Here is an 18,475-nt window from a genome sequence, read left to right as displayed (position 1 = left end):
TTAAATCCTTAGTATCTTCCAAGGAAATAGGTGGAGAAGTGAATTTTTATTGTTTTCATCTTCGCGGGTATCCTTTCCTCACTTAAAAAAAATGAATCTATTATTTTATTCTTCATCAATATACCTAATTTTTAAAAATTATTAAGACTAAAAAATAATTTATCAAAATTAATAAAAAATTGAAAGACATAATTACTAAAAAGTAATATATGTTAATCAAGTCACATCTAAAAAATGTTATGAAAGAACATATAGTATATGACTTCTCTTTCGTCATAAAAAAAAATAAATATACAAAAAATTCATAAGAGAAAAAAATACTAAATATCAAACTAATATTTCCCAATCAAAAGACAAAAGAGAGTTATATTTTTTATCTTAAAGGAAGGAGGTAAGAGAATTGATGAGAAATGAAAGTTAGAAGAATGAATTTGTGTCTAACTTTCTATTTATTTTTTAAAACAAAAAACAAAAAAAGATATGCAAGAGTTATAAATGAATAAAATACATGAAAAACTTAAAATGGAAGAAAAAAAATCTCAATAAGATTAAATATTATATTCTATAAAAAAATAAAAATTAATTTAAATTTTTTTTAAAAGTATTTCAAAATATTTTTTATAAAATTTAAAAAAATTTGGGGTGGGGGGGTGGGGCCATTGCCCCCCAAACGACCTAATAAGATCCGTTGTTGGTTTGAATCAATTTGATTAAGTAAGGTGGTAAATCATAGTACCACTATAATGTTATTCCCTTAAGTCCAATTGGAAAAATTCTATTAAGAATAAGAATATAACTAGACAATTCACATGGATTTGAAGTTCTTCACTCATTCATTTGGGTTCGTTGATCTATTATATATTTTTCCACTAAGATGAAATTCATTTTATGAAATGTTTACTACCATGATCCTTGCAAGAAATGGATGGATACCATTTGATATGATCCTATTTAGGAAAGAGTACCATCATTTCTAAATTTGAATCTTTCAAAGGTATGACAAAAATAAATCAGAGAAGAACACAAAATAAGACAGAGATGGAGGACGCCGCAATCTAGCATATTGTGTTAAAAAATGATTACTGATAATGTTAATTTTTACCATTATCTAAGCTATATTTCATTAGCAAAATCATCTCTTCCAAAGCTTTTAACCTACTTAATCCTCAATTTTACCTTACTTTTGTAAATAAATACATTGTGGGTTACATTGATCTAAATATACCACTAATCCCCATTTTTTGTGTCCTTTTTATAGATTGGAAGCTTTATTCCAAGAGCCCAGACAAATGAGTAACTCGAAACAGCAAGGAGAAGTGCAAAAATGTCAATAGGAAGCGCCTAGCGACACAAAGGCAGCGCCAGGCGGCAACCACCGTCAGCGCCAGGCACCAAACTAGCGCCAACCAGGCGCCACTGTTGGTCACCGTCGGGCGGTAACGGGAAGACTTGCCCCCTGTTTGGTGGCTTGCGCCTGGCAGTGAGACCCTTCCGCCATGCGCCAGTGTTCGCTGATGTGGCAAGTTGGCTCTTTTTCTTCTGTTTTCGCGAGGGGAAATGGATCTTTGGCATTTTTGAGGCACGAAGAACACATTTGGAGAGCTTGAAGGAGTGCTAGGGCTTGTGGGAACAGCTCCATCTTCCTCTTTGTATCTCTTTCTCTTCCATCTCTTTCATTTGCAAGCTTGAGCTCTCCATGACAATGGAGAGCTAAACCCGTTTTTGTTGGGGTTAGATGTAGCCACGAAACTCTTGTGTAAATGCAAATGTTTTGATTATATATATGACTCTTTCATTAATTGCTAGTCTTCTTGTTTCTTCACTTAATGCTTGCTTTGATTTAGCCATCTTTTGCATGATTTTTGGTTCATTGGGTGTGGAAATATCTTTTGAAACCTAGATTTGGAATAAGAAAACTCAATGGAGCTTGTACCTAAGAATGGGGCTTGACCCATTGGTTGTCTTAAACCTTAGTGCATAAAGCAAATTTGCTTATTAAGAGTTCAAGGAATTGACTTTTAATAGAAAAATTTAGGCTTAATCCATTAAGGAATTAGGATTTGAGTAAAATTGTGGGTTGACATTAGCATATTAATGAAGAGGATGTTAAATTGTAGTTGCATGAGAGCATAGTTGGTGAATTCTAACCCCGGCAATATCAAGTCATTTCATTTCTAATCTTTTCCATTCACTAAGTGCCTTTAACTTCTAAAGTTCAATTTTAATTATTTATGCAAAATTTAATTTCATACATTGAAACTCAAAATATGGATTTATTCATTAGTTTAAATTAGTCACTAATTACGCAATTAATTAGTATACACAAGTCTCTTGGGAAACGATATCCCGGTCTTACCGGTTACTACTTGCGCGACTTGGTACACTTGGCAAAGTCTTAACAATTACTCAAATAATACTAGTAATAATAAAAATATAAAATGATATAATAATAATTATTAAATCAATAATAATACTAAGACATATATATAAAAAAATGAATATTTATCAGAGATTTGATCATTCTTATAACAATAATAAATAATAAATAAAAGGTACGGAGTAAAAATATCCTTGATTTAGGCACGCATACCGCTATCCTTAGAGAGAAAACGCCCCTACTGCACATGACTAAACAAATACACAATCATATGTGTTTCAAATCATATACGTTTCTCTCCCAAGATACAACAACCTGTTAGATCAATCAAGTGCAGGGAAGGATCTTCGAACCTTATGAACACCATTATCTTAAAGATAATATAGAGAAGAAAAGAAGAACACTTCTAAGAGAACTCTAGTGTTTATGGTTGTTTTGTTGTTATACTGTTGTGTCTTTTCCCATGCACCTCAGTTGTATTTATAGGTAGAAAAAAGAAACAAAGGAGTAAATTGTAATAAGAATATAGCCGTTAGCCATAAAAAACATTAACCCATAAATTAAAGGTCTATAAAAACATGAGTAACAGTAAGTTTTTTTATTTTAATTATTTGTTTTTTAAATTATATTAAAATATTTCTAACAATCCCCCACATAATTTAAAAAATAAAATAAAATAAAAAATATATTATCTTTTAAAACAAAATATTGTAGTTTAGCGCAAGGAACCTTCCGAGTCTGACCCTTACACCTAGTGCTTATAAACTTCCACCCGAGGAAATGCAGAGACTTGATTGTCTTGAGCTACATCCCCTGTGATCGGGTTTTAGAAAATAACACATACAATATCGGTGTTCATTATAGGTTCTAATCAGTGGGTGCATGTTACGACCTTGTGCATGTATCTTGTTTCATGAGTGTCACTTAGAGACTTGCTCGTGTCTCACAATGGCGGCCCCACCATCACACTCACTAGGTAAACCCTCAAAGGGTGGTTTGTGACTCACACCCCTACAATAATTGTCATTGAGTTTATTAAGAGGTATTTTATAAAATAATGCACATACCTCAACCATTGGGTTTATTAAGACGTATTTTATACAATAAGCATAATAATGCACATACCTCAGCCTTATTTTTGCCAAAATTTATAGTACACCTCGTCATAGGAATGAGACATAAAAATTAATCAAATTATTTGGTGTATTTTAGTCAACAACAACTTCGTTGTTACCCATTGAACTCCATTCCATGGGATCGCCATTCATGTGAAGATGGGTGTCCATTACTGCAACTAATTCATGGGCTATAGTCTCATTCCCCTCGACGACTCAAATACTTGTTGTTGATGCATCAACCCTTTGATAAGCAGATCTGCAATATTTCTTTCCGACCTGACAAAGTCAAGAGAGATAATATCATGAGTAATTAAGTTTCTAATATATTTGTCTCTCATTCTCATATGTCAATTTCATTGACATTTTTTACTAAAATTTAAATATAACAATTTAATTGTCAGGATGCATTGAACAAATGGAATAATTTATGCTTGCGTAGTAGATCATGATAGAACAACAACTTTTTAACATATTTCCATGATAGGGTATCTCCATCCAAGGTTAAAACATAACCATAACCAATAGGTGATTTTGTCACCAAAATCAATATCCAATTTACGTTATCATTCAATCATCTCAAGAAATTAGACATATTGCCATAACTAGAAGAAACATAAATAATATTACACTAGATGGCAAAAGAATGAGGTATATATTCATTCACTTTATAATATATAACTAAGATTTTTTTTATTAACATGTATGTTAACCATTGTAAGACACCCCCACACTTTGAAATATTTTAAATGTGGTTCTTTTTTCTTTCATAACTCATAACAAGTTTTATCACAATCTTTTGTGTTCAAAATATGGTAAACAAGATAGAAAATTTCACTAATATAATGTTAGGCAAGTTAGAACTTGTAAAATAACATTTACCATATCAAAGCATTTTTTGTTTCTTTCTTCGCACCATTAGATTAACAATATATGATGATGTCACTTAACGAATAATTCCATGAGTTTCACACAAAACACTCATTTATAAAGACATGTATCATAACTTCTCTATTTAATTAATTTTGTACCTGAAAATTTTATAATTTGAATGATCTCTAACCAAATTTCTCAACAATTATAATAATAGCATGTCATAAATCACAACTTAACATTTTGTAATAATCAAAGAAAACTTATAAATATTTTATTACAAGATAAAAACACTTAACTCAAACAAGTCATCAAAAGTATATCATTTACCAACAAAAACACATGTCTTGAATTAATAATCTCATTGCACTCAAGAATCACTTCATAATTATGTTGATCATCAAGGAAGTTTCTAAATTTAGAAACATGAAAAATATTTTAAAAAAAAATCTAGAAGACAAGTTTAATTTTTACTTGACCATCCCTTCAATTTATCATATGAAGATTTCTTCTTTTATCAGCATTTACATGATCTTAAACATGATATTAATTAAAATAATTCATTTTAATTTCATGTCATAAATAATATTTTTAAAATCATTAATATGATAATTTATTATTAGTCTTTTTTTTCATATAAATATCAAGCTATTTTTTTTTCTTTTACAAATGTAAAGTTTAGTTCAAGTGTTTTCCATAACACAGTAATAGTTTTAATATGATAAATTATTTTCATACAAAACACTTAAAATATATACATGATATAAAACATCTTTATCAATGGTAAGAATATACAATATTAAAGCATAAATTAATATAACAACAAAAACATTAGCTATAGACATTACAAAAAAAAATTATTCAATGAGCATGAATTCATTTATCCATAATTTCATTTATTGTTACCCATAGAAGTAACCACAATTGTACACATAAATTTTTAGTTTTAGTTGAAACTATTTTAATTATAACCATAACAAACACTTTAGTTCATAAAATGTGTTTTCAGAGTCTTCAGCTCTATATTATTTTTAATTTTAGAAATGAATACAATGAGTAATCAAAAATAGAAATAACAAGGAACTTTTCTATGTAAGAATGTTAAAAAATGATTACTCAAATAATATTAGTAATAATAAAAATATAAAATGATATAATAATAATAATTATTATTAAATTAATAATAATACTAAGACATATATATAAAACAATGAATATTTATAAGAGATTTGATAATTCTTATAACAATAATAAATAATAAATAAAAGGTAAGGAGTAGAAATATCCTGGGTTGAGACACGCATAGCGCTATCCTTAGAGAGAAAACGCCCCTATTGCACATGGCTAAACAAATACACAATCATATGTGTTTCAAATCATATACGTTTCTCTCCCAAAATACAATAACCCGTTAGATCGATCGAGTGCAGCGAAGGATCTCCAAACCTTATGAACATCAGTATAGAGAAAAAAAAAGAACACTTCTGAGAGAACTCAAGTGTTTGTAGTTGTTTTGTTGTTATACTGTTGTATCTTTGCCCATGCACCTTAGTGATATTTATAGGTAGAAAAAGAAGACAAGGAAGTAAATTGTAATAAAAATATATATTAAAGATATAAGCTCTTAAAAAAATCACATGCGAACACAATGAAAATCTATTTGTAAAAATTTTTAGCACTCAAGTTGAAAAAATATTAAGTATTAATTAACTTTAGTTTATTATAGCTATGTGAATATTTTTTAATATACTTAATTATGGATGAATACTTATTTTAATATAGAACTTTAATTTATTAATTGAAATATTGAAGGATAGTTATTAGGTTCGAATAAAATATAAAAATGTGCATAATATATAAGGATGGCTAATTCATATAATTAATAATGATGACTTAATATTTTAATTGTTATGGGTTTACTTAGTTAATAGTTAAACACACGCACACCAAGGTGAAAACCTAAATCTTGAGCACATTTCCTTCTTGGTTTTATTCTTTTTCTCATATTTTATTTCATGTAAAAAAAATGTTATTTTTTAATATTAAACTAATTGTTTTTAATATTTTAAATAAAATTATATGGTTAATAAATAAATGCACTATCAATAGTTACTATTTAACAGAGTAATTAATTATCTATGCAAGATAACATTTTGATAAACAAAAACCTTTTCTTGAATTTGGGAAATATAACATTTTTTTTTACTTAGCAAAGGTCTCAATGTTTAATTCTGAAAAAGATTGTAAAATTACAAAAAAATGGCGTCGCCCGGACTTGAACCGGAGACCTTCAGTGTGTTAGACTGACGTGATAACCAACTACACCACGACACCTTTCTGATATGATTTTACTATTTATTTTAATTATTAACTAATAATCAATCTTCTAGTTTCAAAATTTGTAGAGATTTAATAAACTTACCTAGTATGCCTGATTCGTTAACTTATAAGAATTTACATAATAACTTAAGTTTATGTGATAGAAGAAAAAAAAACTCATTAAGGATACACAAACTTAATAAAATACTATCAAAAGCAATAATAACTAAATATTTCAATTTTAAATTAAAACAAAATGATAAATTATAACAAATAGTAAAACTTGTCAGTACTGAATAAATCGAACTACATGTATGTCCAACTTGTATAAAAATTCGAAAATATAATTATTGAAGTCAACACATTTAAAAGATTCATTTCTTTAAACCATTTGTATTATTTTAAAACACTCCCATTGCGGAGAAAGGACAAATTTTGCAGAAATCAAGGTTTTGTTAAAATAAAATAAACATTGAAATCAAATTAAATTAAGACAATATTTGTTATTGCAATGACGACATTTTTTTTTATAAACTATTGTAATTTCATATTGAGTTTACCAAAATAGATTTAAAAGAAAAATACGACTTTATTATTATACATAAACTGTTATTGCAAGAATTATTTAAATTTTTTAAAATCAATTATTTATAGTTATATTTAGAGAGAATATGCAATTTTGATATTCATATTTTGTATCTCCTATTTACCTTTATAATTGTCATAGTTATTTATCTTTCATATATTTATTTATATTTCATAGAGTCATATATCTCTTATTCACAAGTTTATTGTAATACATAAGGGTGGTAAAATAGTTACTTCGACTTAATGTAGCAAAATATGTTAAAAACATTGACCCATCGTATTTAAGAGGTAGAGTAAATAGAAAATAGCCAACCATTTTTTATGCCTCAATTTTCTCTATATCTAGTTTCAAAGGTTTAAGTAATCTTTCATGGCACAAGTTCAATTCCGATTCAAGTTGTTCTTAGTTTGAGGGTTGATGAAGAACCTTCATTCCATAAATTCTCAGTCATATTGAGTCCTATTTACACTACAAATGAATCTGTTACGCCTCAGCTTCATATCAATTAGGTTTGGTGGTTGTTGGATCCATAAACTATGTTCTTACCCATCCTTCAATAATCTCTCTGTCCTATTCTTTTGACGAGGTTTTCCCTTTAGTTAATCAAAATTACTAATGATGATGCCATGAAACTTTCCAAATCATTCTACCTTTTTTATTGGTTTAGGTACATGTGCATGTCACACCATTAATGTACTATATATTACATGATTCACGTGTCCTCCTAATTCCTTTATTTCATTCACACTGCACTTTGTCATGTTCCACATATTCACCACAGGTGAAAAACAAATAAACCACTTCATGATCATATGACTCCTTTTCTACTGTTAGTTTATTATTTTTCATTTCAGGTGAAAATTGATTATGCCGAGAGAAAATCTGGTCTGTGACACATTTTTCTAGTTATTACACTGTCACCGTGGCAAGAGTTTTAAGTGAATCGGAAGTCTTACATAAGATAAAAATGAATAAGATAACTAGTAATATATAAATAAAATGACCTATAAATTTATTGTTTTAAGGTTTTGAATCGAAAATAATGTTCTGACCTTTTATATAGATTTGTTCACAACTCATTGTACTAGATCTTTATGTGTTGATAAAGATATTATATATCTTTTGCCTTTATTTATATCGATGAAGATATCATATATTTTTTTTATTATTATTATCAAATATTCTATTTTATTAGATTTTTTTTTTGAGACATTATACTCTATATATTAAACAAAAGTTTTAATAGATCAGTAAACAAGTTTCTTTTGAGTTATTTGTTCACTAAACATTTATTGTACGTTTCTGTACGCATTCTTTCTTCTTACTCTCATAATTTATGTATTTATGTGTACTATATAGTCTCTTCTCATGAAAAACCCTCATAAGTTGAAGAGTTGATATCATGGTGATTCAGATGAGAGGTTATGGATCTTTGATATGATTGATAAAAGCAAATGATTTTGGTATAATGTTTTTAAGTTGCCGTCTGATAAAAGTGTGTCAGAGTTGGATCGCTGTGGTCCAAAACTTGATCACAGATACCTACCTACAAGGTCCAGCACAGATGAAAGATAGGTGTGTCTTTTTTTTAAGCATGTTGGTGATTCAATTTCTAATCATGTGAATGAAAGGGATCTTTGTGAAGAGGGACAGAATTTATTTCAATGATTTCTAAATCTTGAAAGAACTTAGTGTGATTTCTTTTAGACATTTTTCCACTTTTCAAGACCATTTTGTGTGACTAAGCCAAATTTATAGGTTGTAACACTGAAACAAAAGACATCCTTAACCTCAAATTATAGGTTTTGGAGATACTCTTGATAAAAGATAACAGATAAGAGAGAAAGAACCAGATCTAATGGGAACAACTGCTGCTTCTGCATTATTCTTCAACGGCATGGCCTACAGTGAGCATCCAAGGCCACAGATCCTTTTCATAGTCATAACAGAGACAAAAATCAGAACAAAACAGAGCAAAATGGAACACAACAAACAAAAGGAAGGAGAGGAGTCATGTCATGCTGTCTCTTGTGCCACTTCATGTGTGCAATCTTTTGTCCTTTTGTGTTGGTGTCCATATCTATGAAATGGTCCACCGAAAGCAAAAACAATAAAGAAAGCTAAGGTATAGTTTTCCTCTGAATTCACGTGGAACAAATATAACTGGGAAGAATTCACATTGGATAGATAAAAAAATAACAAAAATTTCCCATGTAAAGAAATAAAAATAGGAATACTAACCAAACATTGGATATATAGTTAAAAACCGGATTAATTTCATTTTTATCCCCTAATTTTTTTTGAAAATTTAATTTGACCGGTAATTTTTGTTTAATGCAATTAAGTTCTCCAGTTTTGAGAAATTTTTGTTAGATTAACGTTAACACCGCACCTATACATCTATACATGTCTGGTGATATATGACATGTCGCGTGAATACAGCGTTGTATTTGAGACAAATTTTGAACAATCCCTTATGCAATTCATTTGGAAAGAAGAGGAAAGTCCAATCTTAAAAACCAGTGTTGAGAGAGTCTTAAGACTTAAATTAGCATATTAAGTAACCCATTTTGATCAAACTGAAACTCCTGATATTAAGATTACAAGTTGAAATAGTCTTATGAAGAAAGCATCAAAGCTAGAAAACAAGAAAGTGGCATACAATATTGGATTCCTCTAATGAGTAATACTTTTCCTCTTGAAGATAAAAGATTCATTAATATATGGTTTTGTCTCTTTCCTCATTGAAGAAGATTGTTCTCACAAGAAAATTAACAGGATATGAGCGTAAGAAATAAATTCTGGATTTGGTTGTTCATATCTGCCCCAATGTAAAAGGATGTTTAAGCATCATTGTATCATGAATACGATAGGTTCCTATTGCAGAAGATTCCATCACAAACAACCACCTTGTCATTTTGGTAAGTGATAGCTATTAGTAGATTACCATAGATATGCAAACATCTACGGGTAAAGGTGGATGGTGTCCATACTTTTTATATTTAAGATTAAATATTATTTTAATTCTTAAACTTGAACATAAAATTAGAATTCGTCTATCCCAAATTTTAAGAATGAATTAATATATTTATTTTAATCCAATTACGTTAAATAACATATATTATACAAGTCGACGTTTGAACTGTTCAAAACATTTGAAATATTCTAACTCAAATATCATTATGAATCAGTCATAAACGACATTAGATTAATGAGAGCATTCAAAACATGTTACATTTCAACACAACAAAATTGAGTAAAAACAGTGAAGAACATGTATTTGAACATAATAAAATTCAGTAAAACTCAATCATGAGTGAATAAAGGTGGCCTTTGATGGTGTAGGCCCAAAGACTATAGGAGAAAACAGGTCAAATACTTACATCCTAAAACTGCTGTCATACACAGAAAAACCCAAGCAAAAGTAAACTAATGTCTTCTATTTTTGGTTTTTTCTGGGACCTCATTGTGTTCATTAACAAAAAACTATGATGTCACCTTAAATTGGCACTCCCAATTCTGTTCAAGCTGGTGGTGTTTGTGGTAGAATCCCTATCAGAACTAGGTCCTGCATCCCAGAAACCCTGTAGAGACCTTCTTGTGGAACCATATCTCTCAAACTCAATTCTCTGCCTTGGAGCACTGTGTGACCTAACCTTGGCTCTTGAAGATTCAGTATTTGACATGTAATTGGGATGACCAGAATACCCACTGAACACACTCCATGCACACTCACTCTTAGTTGGTGTGAATGGACCTCTCCTTGAGCCACTTCCATGTCTAGATGAAGCAGAGAATGCTTGAGGACTATCCTCAACATTTCTCAAAGATGCTTCCTCTTTTCCTCTGTGAAGCTTCAGAGAGCCAAAGGGTAGTACACCCTCCCTTGAAGAACGCTTTGATGGAGACTCATATGCCACAAAATTCTCATTGTTGTTGTAATCAGAAGACAAATAATGGTGTGAGTTCAAGTGTGGCTTCCAAGTATCCACTTCAAGAATCTTGTCACTCTTTTCATCATCAAGGTGGCAGGTTTTCAATGAACCATCTCTGGTTTGGCTCCAAGAGTTTTCTTCCATCCAATTGTCTAGCCAGTGGGAACCAAACCGAGCTTTCTCTAAATCAACGTCCCTAAAATTTGCGTTGGAACTGCATCTCTGCAACATGAAAATGGAGAATAAGGGGAAATCATATTTATAGGTTCACCATCTAAACACTCATACAAACTAGAACCACATGTACCTTCAGAACAGATCCATCAAATTTCGTACTATAGCCGTAAAGTGAGTGCTGATAATCATCAGGGACCTTCAGTTATTACAAATGAAACAAAAAAGGTTCAGAAAAAAGATTAAAGGTATTATCTTGATCCATTTTCCACAGCAATTAACCACAGATAACCAATCTTTTAGGCACACTATATTTGACAAGTCATATCTTAATGGTTACATTATCACAATGGCACTATCTAACGAGTCCAAATTCTCTACTGGAATTTTTTGTATTATCCTCTGCTGAACATCTAAGATACACTGATGTTCATCAGTCTATTTTAAAGGTAGAGTAGAAGAACAACACGAAAAAATCCAACAAGAGAATCCAAATTTTCCTATCCAACCTAATGATCATGTAAAGAAGCATGTTGTAGCACCAGTTTAATTTGCAACATGTTGCTTTGTACAGGGTGGAAAGCAATTCTGCAATAGATTCCTAGCTGCCACATTTGGTGGGGTGATGCACAAAGAAAAATAGATAAAGAAAAGTACATTAAGAAAGATAACAAGTTTGAATAAAGTTAGATGCCATCACAGGGTTATTAAGATAAAGATCATCATGACATGGCAACAATTAAGAGAACAAAAAAAAAATGCTTGACTTTGCTTACAGGGTAATGAGACAGTGAAGACTTGAAGGAATGCATATTATCAGACAAGTTCCCACGTGTGGCACGTGCCCGAGACTGCAATCGCACCAAAGTCTGCATGCGCCTTAGCATATCTGTAGTTTGCTTTCTCACAATGTGGCCTCTCACCAATGCCTGCAACTTCACCAATGCCTTAAGTGCTCTCAGAGCCCTCCTTGCCTTCCAAATTCATACCAAAAATATCAGTAAAAATTTAAACTTTCATCACAAATTTAAGAAGATTTTAAAGAGCAATCAAAGAAGAACAAAACATAATCAAAAGGGCAGCATAGCATCATAGTTGGAACAAAGTAACATGTAAACCTTGTACAAGTACAATGTCATTTGATCATACATTGTTATGCTTGCTACTTTAAACTGTTAAAAACTAAACTCATAAAAAAAGAAGCATACCCTTATGAAAAGATGGGAAATGTCAGAAAGGTGAAGAATATAAAAATGAAAAAGACATGAAGAAAGTGGAGGGTGATGGGTGTAATCATTAGAAAACACATATATACACAGTGGAAAGCCATGCATTATTGGTGCTTCTGTATGTTCATTGAAGCTTCCAATGTCTGCATGCCCCACCATGGTAGAAAGGGAAGAAGGTGAAAATTCAAGTTCATCGAATGTCGTAGCCATAAATGTTACTTTCAGTTTCTTTTCGAAACAAAACAAAACATCACAGCCTAACTAATGGTCCTTGTGTCCTCAAAAAAAGAGTAACTTCCTCTCACGTGAAGGTTAAAAGTATGGTGTAAAAGATCACTTTTCACTTTAACCCCACTTTTTTCACTTTCGGCTTCTCCTTTGTCAACCCCAACAAAAGAACATATAGCACCTGTGAAATCTTTCTATATAGGAAAAAAAATCACACCTTGAGAATCAACAACCTATAACATTTCAACCACAACACATCATATGGCAGAGTGACCCTCCAGCATTGAGGTCCATGACCTACGAAATGGGTTGAATGAAGCAGGGCCACTTCACCAAAACGTGGGGCTCACTCATATTCTCACTCCCACAGATTACCCATTTGTCCATTTCTCGAAACTTTCTTGGTCCCTTGATCCTTGTGTTGTCACATAATAGAGTCCCAAAACAAGGTCCCTTTGAGCTGAATGCAGAATCGTCACAGCACCAGATACTACTTTAGACTCACAGCAACATTTTCTGAAGGACCCCCTCATCACACATAAGCATTACCACACAAGTACACGACAGAAAGCAGAACAAAACACACCCCACATCGCAAAAGTGACGCGACACACTAAAATTGCAGCGACCACGTGATGATGCCAACACATGTGGCAGTCAACACCCACAACATTGAAAACCAAATCAAATACATGCGTTTGGCCTAAAACATTTGGAATTCAATGCCGTCCAAAACTTCAAAAAAAAAAATCCTTTTTTTTTTCTTCTTCAAATACGGAAAGTCGATTAATTTCATTTTTCTAAGGAATTTTTAAGTTTGTACGTCGGGGGAAAAATATCAAAAAATGAAATTTCACACTCTTAAAACTTAGTAAGCACCCAAATGGGATTTTTTTTGTTTTCCTGTCCTGTGATGCAAACATTTACAAGTGGGTATCTGTAGATTTGTCGGCGGAACCCAAATCCTTGTCAAAAATATTTTTTTTAACAGTGGGATTTTTATAAATGAAGTTTTCTCCATAATTATCAATCATAGAAGGATTTTATTAAAAATCATTTAAAAAAAATTATTGGAAGCAGGGATGGCATGAGTGCTGTGATTGTGAGAGGGAACAGGTTTCTTTGGATAGGTGAAAAGTTCAGAAAAAAAGAAACAGAGTTGAAAATGAAGCCATATTTGACCAGTGTTTGTTTCCCGAGAAACAGAATATGGAAGGAAAATCCCATTTTACCGAGAAAAATTAATTGAAAAAATAAGCACCGGAGTCAGAGAGTCAACAAATTTGAAATGAGCTGACACGCTGTAAACGTGGGGAGAAAATTTAAAAACAAGAAACTCACAATTTTTTCTCATAGGAATCAAATATTTTTCAATAATAGTCAACTCAATAGTTAAAAAAAGTGTACTCTTACTGTTTTTAAATTACTGGGCATAAAATATTATCTGAAATACTCACATTAGAGTTAGATTCCTCAAATACTTTCAACTTTTTAAGAATATAAAACAATTTCATTCAATATTCCTTAATCAACGGAACATGGCTGTTTCACTTCCCAAACATAATTAAAAAACAAAAAATACGAATTTGATCTAATTTAAATTCCTGTCAGTAAGAAAATAAATACCATTTAAACACAGATGGTCTGATGCATAATAATAATAAAAATATGGTAACTTTTGTCACTGTTATACTCAAAATAACTTAAATTGAAATACTAAAAATTGTTCTTTTCTACTAAGAAAATCTATAAACAAGAAGAAAACGAGATTTTCAGTTTTTTCACATACCAAGTAACCTCTGAACGCCGACTGAATCTTCACGGCGGCTGCTGTATTCTCAGCCGCCAGCCTGGGATGATACGCCGGGGCGGGTCTTCCGGCGGGAGGCCCATTGCCGCTGGTCAATCTGACAACCTCGGCAGCTGCGTGGGCGGCAGCGAGAGCGGCCTCTGCAACGGCGGCGGTAGCGGCGGCAACGGCGATGGCATGCTTGTTGGCGTCTAAGGAGTCGGAGAAAGGAGCAGAAGAAGTAGAAGGGTCAAAGTTGTTAAGTGAGGACAACGTGGTGGACTTGTACCTCGTACTCTGTTTCACGAAGTTCCACGTTTTCTTGTCCTTGGCGGGTTTAGGAGCTGAGCCTTCGGAGGGTGGTGGAGTGTGGTGGTGTTTCTTGGCGCCGCCGAAGAGTCGCCGGAGAAAACCCATGAGGGAATTCAATGCATTGAGCAGAAAGAAGAGAAGAGAAGAGAGAGAAGAAGATAAGAGTTTTGGAAGGGAAGTGGTTGAAGAGAATGAGAAGGAAAAGAACACTTAAATGGACCAGTTTGGAGTATTGCACATTTGTAAATATTCTTTTATTTTATATAAATAAACGTGGAAGAAATTTATATATCAATTTTCTTAAATTTTCGAAAATAAAATATTTGTTATGACACGACACCAGCTGACTAAGAGTATATATGTTAGAAAAATATTGAAATTTGATATGAAATAAATAAATTAAAAGTGATAAAATGGTATCAAAATCAAATCAAGATAAAAGGATGGCAGATAGGTTGTTAAATAAAATTAAATTTAAAAATAATGTTTAATAGCTATATATGACTTTTTGTATATTTAACCTCTACACTTAAAAATAGTTTATTTTTTAAAATTTACAACATCAATTTATTCTTTAAATTTTTAATATCTTTTATATAGGGTCTAAATTTGTAGAAACAAGTGTACGTGTGTGTAATAATTTGAAAACATCGAAATTTTAAAAAAATATATTGAATCATTAAATCTAAAACTAAATTAAGAAGTTATATTTTGTATGGTTGTTAAGAAGTATACTTCAACGATAAAAAATTTAAAGATTTAAAGTGTGTGATTAACCAATCAAAGTATGTGAAATTAAGATGTTTGACATACAGATTGACAATATACTAGTAATAATTTTTAAAAATAATTTTATTTAAGAAAAACACGTTTTGTTAAAAATATCTTTAAAACTACTTTTGTTTAAAACTACTTTTTTTTTATTTAGTGGAATGTTTTAGTTAAATCATTATGAAACCTATTTTGTTAGTTTTTGTTACAAAATCTAAATGACAATAAGAAATCGATTGAAAGGGAGATTTTTTATTTTAATAAAATTGTTTTAAAAATAATTTTATTAAAGTACAAATGGGATAAATAAGGGAAAGTTAAGTTAAACTTTTATTAAACAATAGTAGATTAATTAGTAGTGAGGAATTAAGAAAGAAGGAAACAACTCTATTTATATTTGTTTTACGAGTGAATAATTAATAATTAAATACAACGAATAACATACAGGTAAAGATCAACATTTTTATTTTTTTGCTAAAAAAAATAAGAGAAATAAATATAAATAAATATAATCAAAGATAAGTCGTTAATTAAAAAATAAAACTCTTAAAATTCTACTTTCGTTTAAATAGTTCCAAGAGGTTTTAAATATTGATTGGCCTTAGATAACAGCTCATTTAAAATATTTATTTCGTTATACTCATTCTAATTTTTTCAATCCAATGGATTCTTATCACAATAATAGTCGTTCTGATTTGTTCTGAACAAAATTAAAGCACACCGAAAAAAAAAACATAAAGACATATTAAACATAATAAATTTATGTATAATAATTTATTGTATAAAATAATTTATATATATATATATATATATATTTAAAAAATAATATTATTTTTAATAATAATATTATTATTATTATTATTATTATTAATAATATTAATAACCACCGTGGTCTCTTGCCGATCACACGTTACAGTGGGTATAATAATAATAATAATAATAATATTAATAATATTAAAAGACAACTTAAAATCAAATAAAATAAAAACAGTACTATAAAAAGCAAATAAATCACCTTTAAATATATTAGACACACGAGGGGGAATGAAATCATAATTAATACGTTAGTTGCAAAATTTTATTTTATTTTGTGACAAAGTACAATATATTGTCTTATCCGCTGTTTGTTCAAATTAATTTTCATCTACCGCAAACATGATAATAGTCAAAAAAAGCTGCACTTATTACATAAATTAAGTTTCCAACATACTTTTCCAATTGTGAATAAAGAATTTTGAACCTCGCAGTTAATATTTTATACAGTAACAAGGAAACCATGTTAATTATCTCATAATAGAATTTTCATCTTATGAAAAACTTTGATAATTGAACAGGGTGAGTTAAGTTTTTCCGACCGAATTGTCTAACTTAATTAGAGTTTGTTCTGACATATTTAATAGTTTAACATCATTTAAATAACTAAATTAATATCAGTTTCTTCTTTTAATTTTTAAAAACATATTTTAAAAATAAAACCGTGAATAAATTAAGACACGAAAGCGGATAATATATTTACAAATTTATAAATATTAAATTTTACTTTTTAGTTGGGTCAAGTATCTACAAAAATATAACATTTGTTTTTTCAATTAACTTTGTTTATTTAATATTACATTCATAGGATAACTTTTACTTGTTAAGCTTAATTAAGATATCACTGTCTCATTAATATTATTAATTCTTTTGAAACATAGAAACTAGTAACAACTAGATATGACTTTGCAAAGGAAAGGAATAATAAGAATAATGAATAATTAATTAACAAGTACAAAACTTTAATTTGGTCCTTTTTGGTTTGGCCATTGCTCATAATAAATATTTTTCCAAACATAAGGCAATTCCATGATCTTATATAAATGATTTTGAAAGTGATGATTGTTAAAAGTTTTTTGTGATAATGTAGAAATGAATGTGAAATGAGTAGGTTGAGGTAGAAAGATTGGTATTGAATGAAACGGGTAAAGAAGGTGAAAACCATTTATTTGTAATGTGTGGAATTTAATGAGAATTAAAGGTTTTATGCTTAGAAAGTGAGAATTTAAATGGTGAATGAGTCTAATTTGATTGTTGGTATGGTTGAAGAACTGGACCCACATATATTAAATAATGAAAACAACTAATAAAAAAGACATAGAGGATATTAAAAAGAAACTACAGTGACAAATAATGATTCTGGGTCTATTGAATGGAGTATGTGGAGGCACAAAACTTACCAATTATAACTACTCTGTTTTTACTGTTTGATTTGATTTTGAGATATTTTTCAATGATTTATAACAAATAATTATTTGTTTAAATACATGTATATTTGGTTTTGAAATGTAAATGTCTTTTATTTTATTGTATAGTTCGACATATTTGTGTTAGAGAATAAAAGAAAATAGAAATAGAAAATAATAATAATAATAATAAGATTCATAAAGTTAAATTACCTTATAACAAATAATAATAATATAGGGTAAAATGGTAAACAAAGAAAAGATTAGAAAAATTTTAGGTTAAACCATGTAGATTAGGTCAATTTTTTTTAGGTACATATATTGGCCTAATTTTTTTAAGTACTTGAGCCTAATTTATGTAACTAATTTTTTTTAGGGGTTTCTCCTTTCCAATAATCTCTCTTGTATTCTCAAAACCAAATTTATTTTCATGTTTATCCATGGTAAAAAATAAGAGTTACTATCTTTTTTTACCGCATATCCTCTGCACCCCCAAAACCATACACCATCACCCTCTGCACCCCCAAAACGCACCCCAATAAAGT

General features: G+C 30.1%; 1 protein-coding gene and 1 non-coding gene across 2 annotated transcripts; both read right to left on the bottom strand.

Moving 5' to 3' along the window:
- Window positions 1-6,625: 6,625 nt before the first annotated feature.
- TRNAV-AAC lies at window positions 6,626-6,699 on the bottom strand. The gene has a single exon. It is a non-coding gene; the product is annotated as a tRNA-Val (tRNA).
- Window positions 6,700-10,450: 3,751 nt separating this feature from the next.
- LOC114182340 (protein IQ-DOMAIN 14-like) lies at window positions 10,451-15,144 on the bottom strand. The gene is made up of 4 exons (XM_028069198.1): window positions 14,629-15,144; window positions 12,159-12,356; window positions 11,516-11,581; window positions 10,451-11,430 (listed from the first exon to the last, which is right to left on the bottom strand). Exons 1-4 carry the CDS (start codon window positions 15,043-15,045, stop codon window positions 10,768-10,770), a joined length of 1,344 nt encoding a protein of 447 aa, XP_027924999.1. The 5' UTR covers window positions 15,046-15,144; the 3' UTR covers window positions 10,451-10,767.
- Between the last annotated feature and the right edge of the window lie 3,331 nt (window positions 15,145-18,475).

Source organism: Vigna unguiculata, chromosome 4 (assembly GCF_004118075.2).
Source record: "Vigna unguiculata cultivar IT97K-499-35 chromosome 4, ASM411807v1, whole genome shotgun sequence".
Lineage (NCBI taxonomy): Eukaryota > Viridiplantae > Streptophyta > Magnoliopsida > Fabales > Fabaceae > Vigna > Vigna unguiculata.
Note: the sequence above shows the minus strand (reverse complement) of the source record. Positions and strands in the feature narration are given on the sequence as shown.

What these genes read in the sequence shown, in the direction of transcription:
- LOC114182340 (XM_028069198.1), bottom strand. Translation starts at nt 15,045, where the DNA reads ATGGGTTTTCTCCGGCGACTCTTCGGCGGCGCCAAGAAACACCACCAC. An exon ending in CGGCGTTCAGAGGTTACTTG is followed by an intron (nt 12,357 to 14,628) that starts GTATGTGAAAAA and finishes TGAATTTGGAAG; the next exon opens with GCAAGGAGGGCTCTGAGAGC. An exon ending in TTGATGGATCTGTTCTGAAG is followed by an intron (nt 11,431 to 11,515) that starts GTACATGTGGTT and finishes TTCATGTTGCAG; the next exon opens with AGATGCAGTTCCAACGCAAA.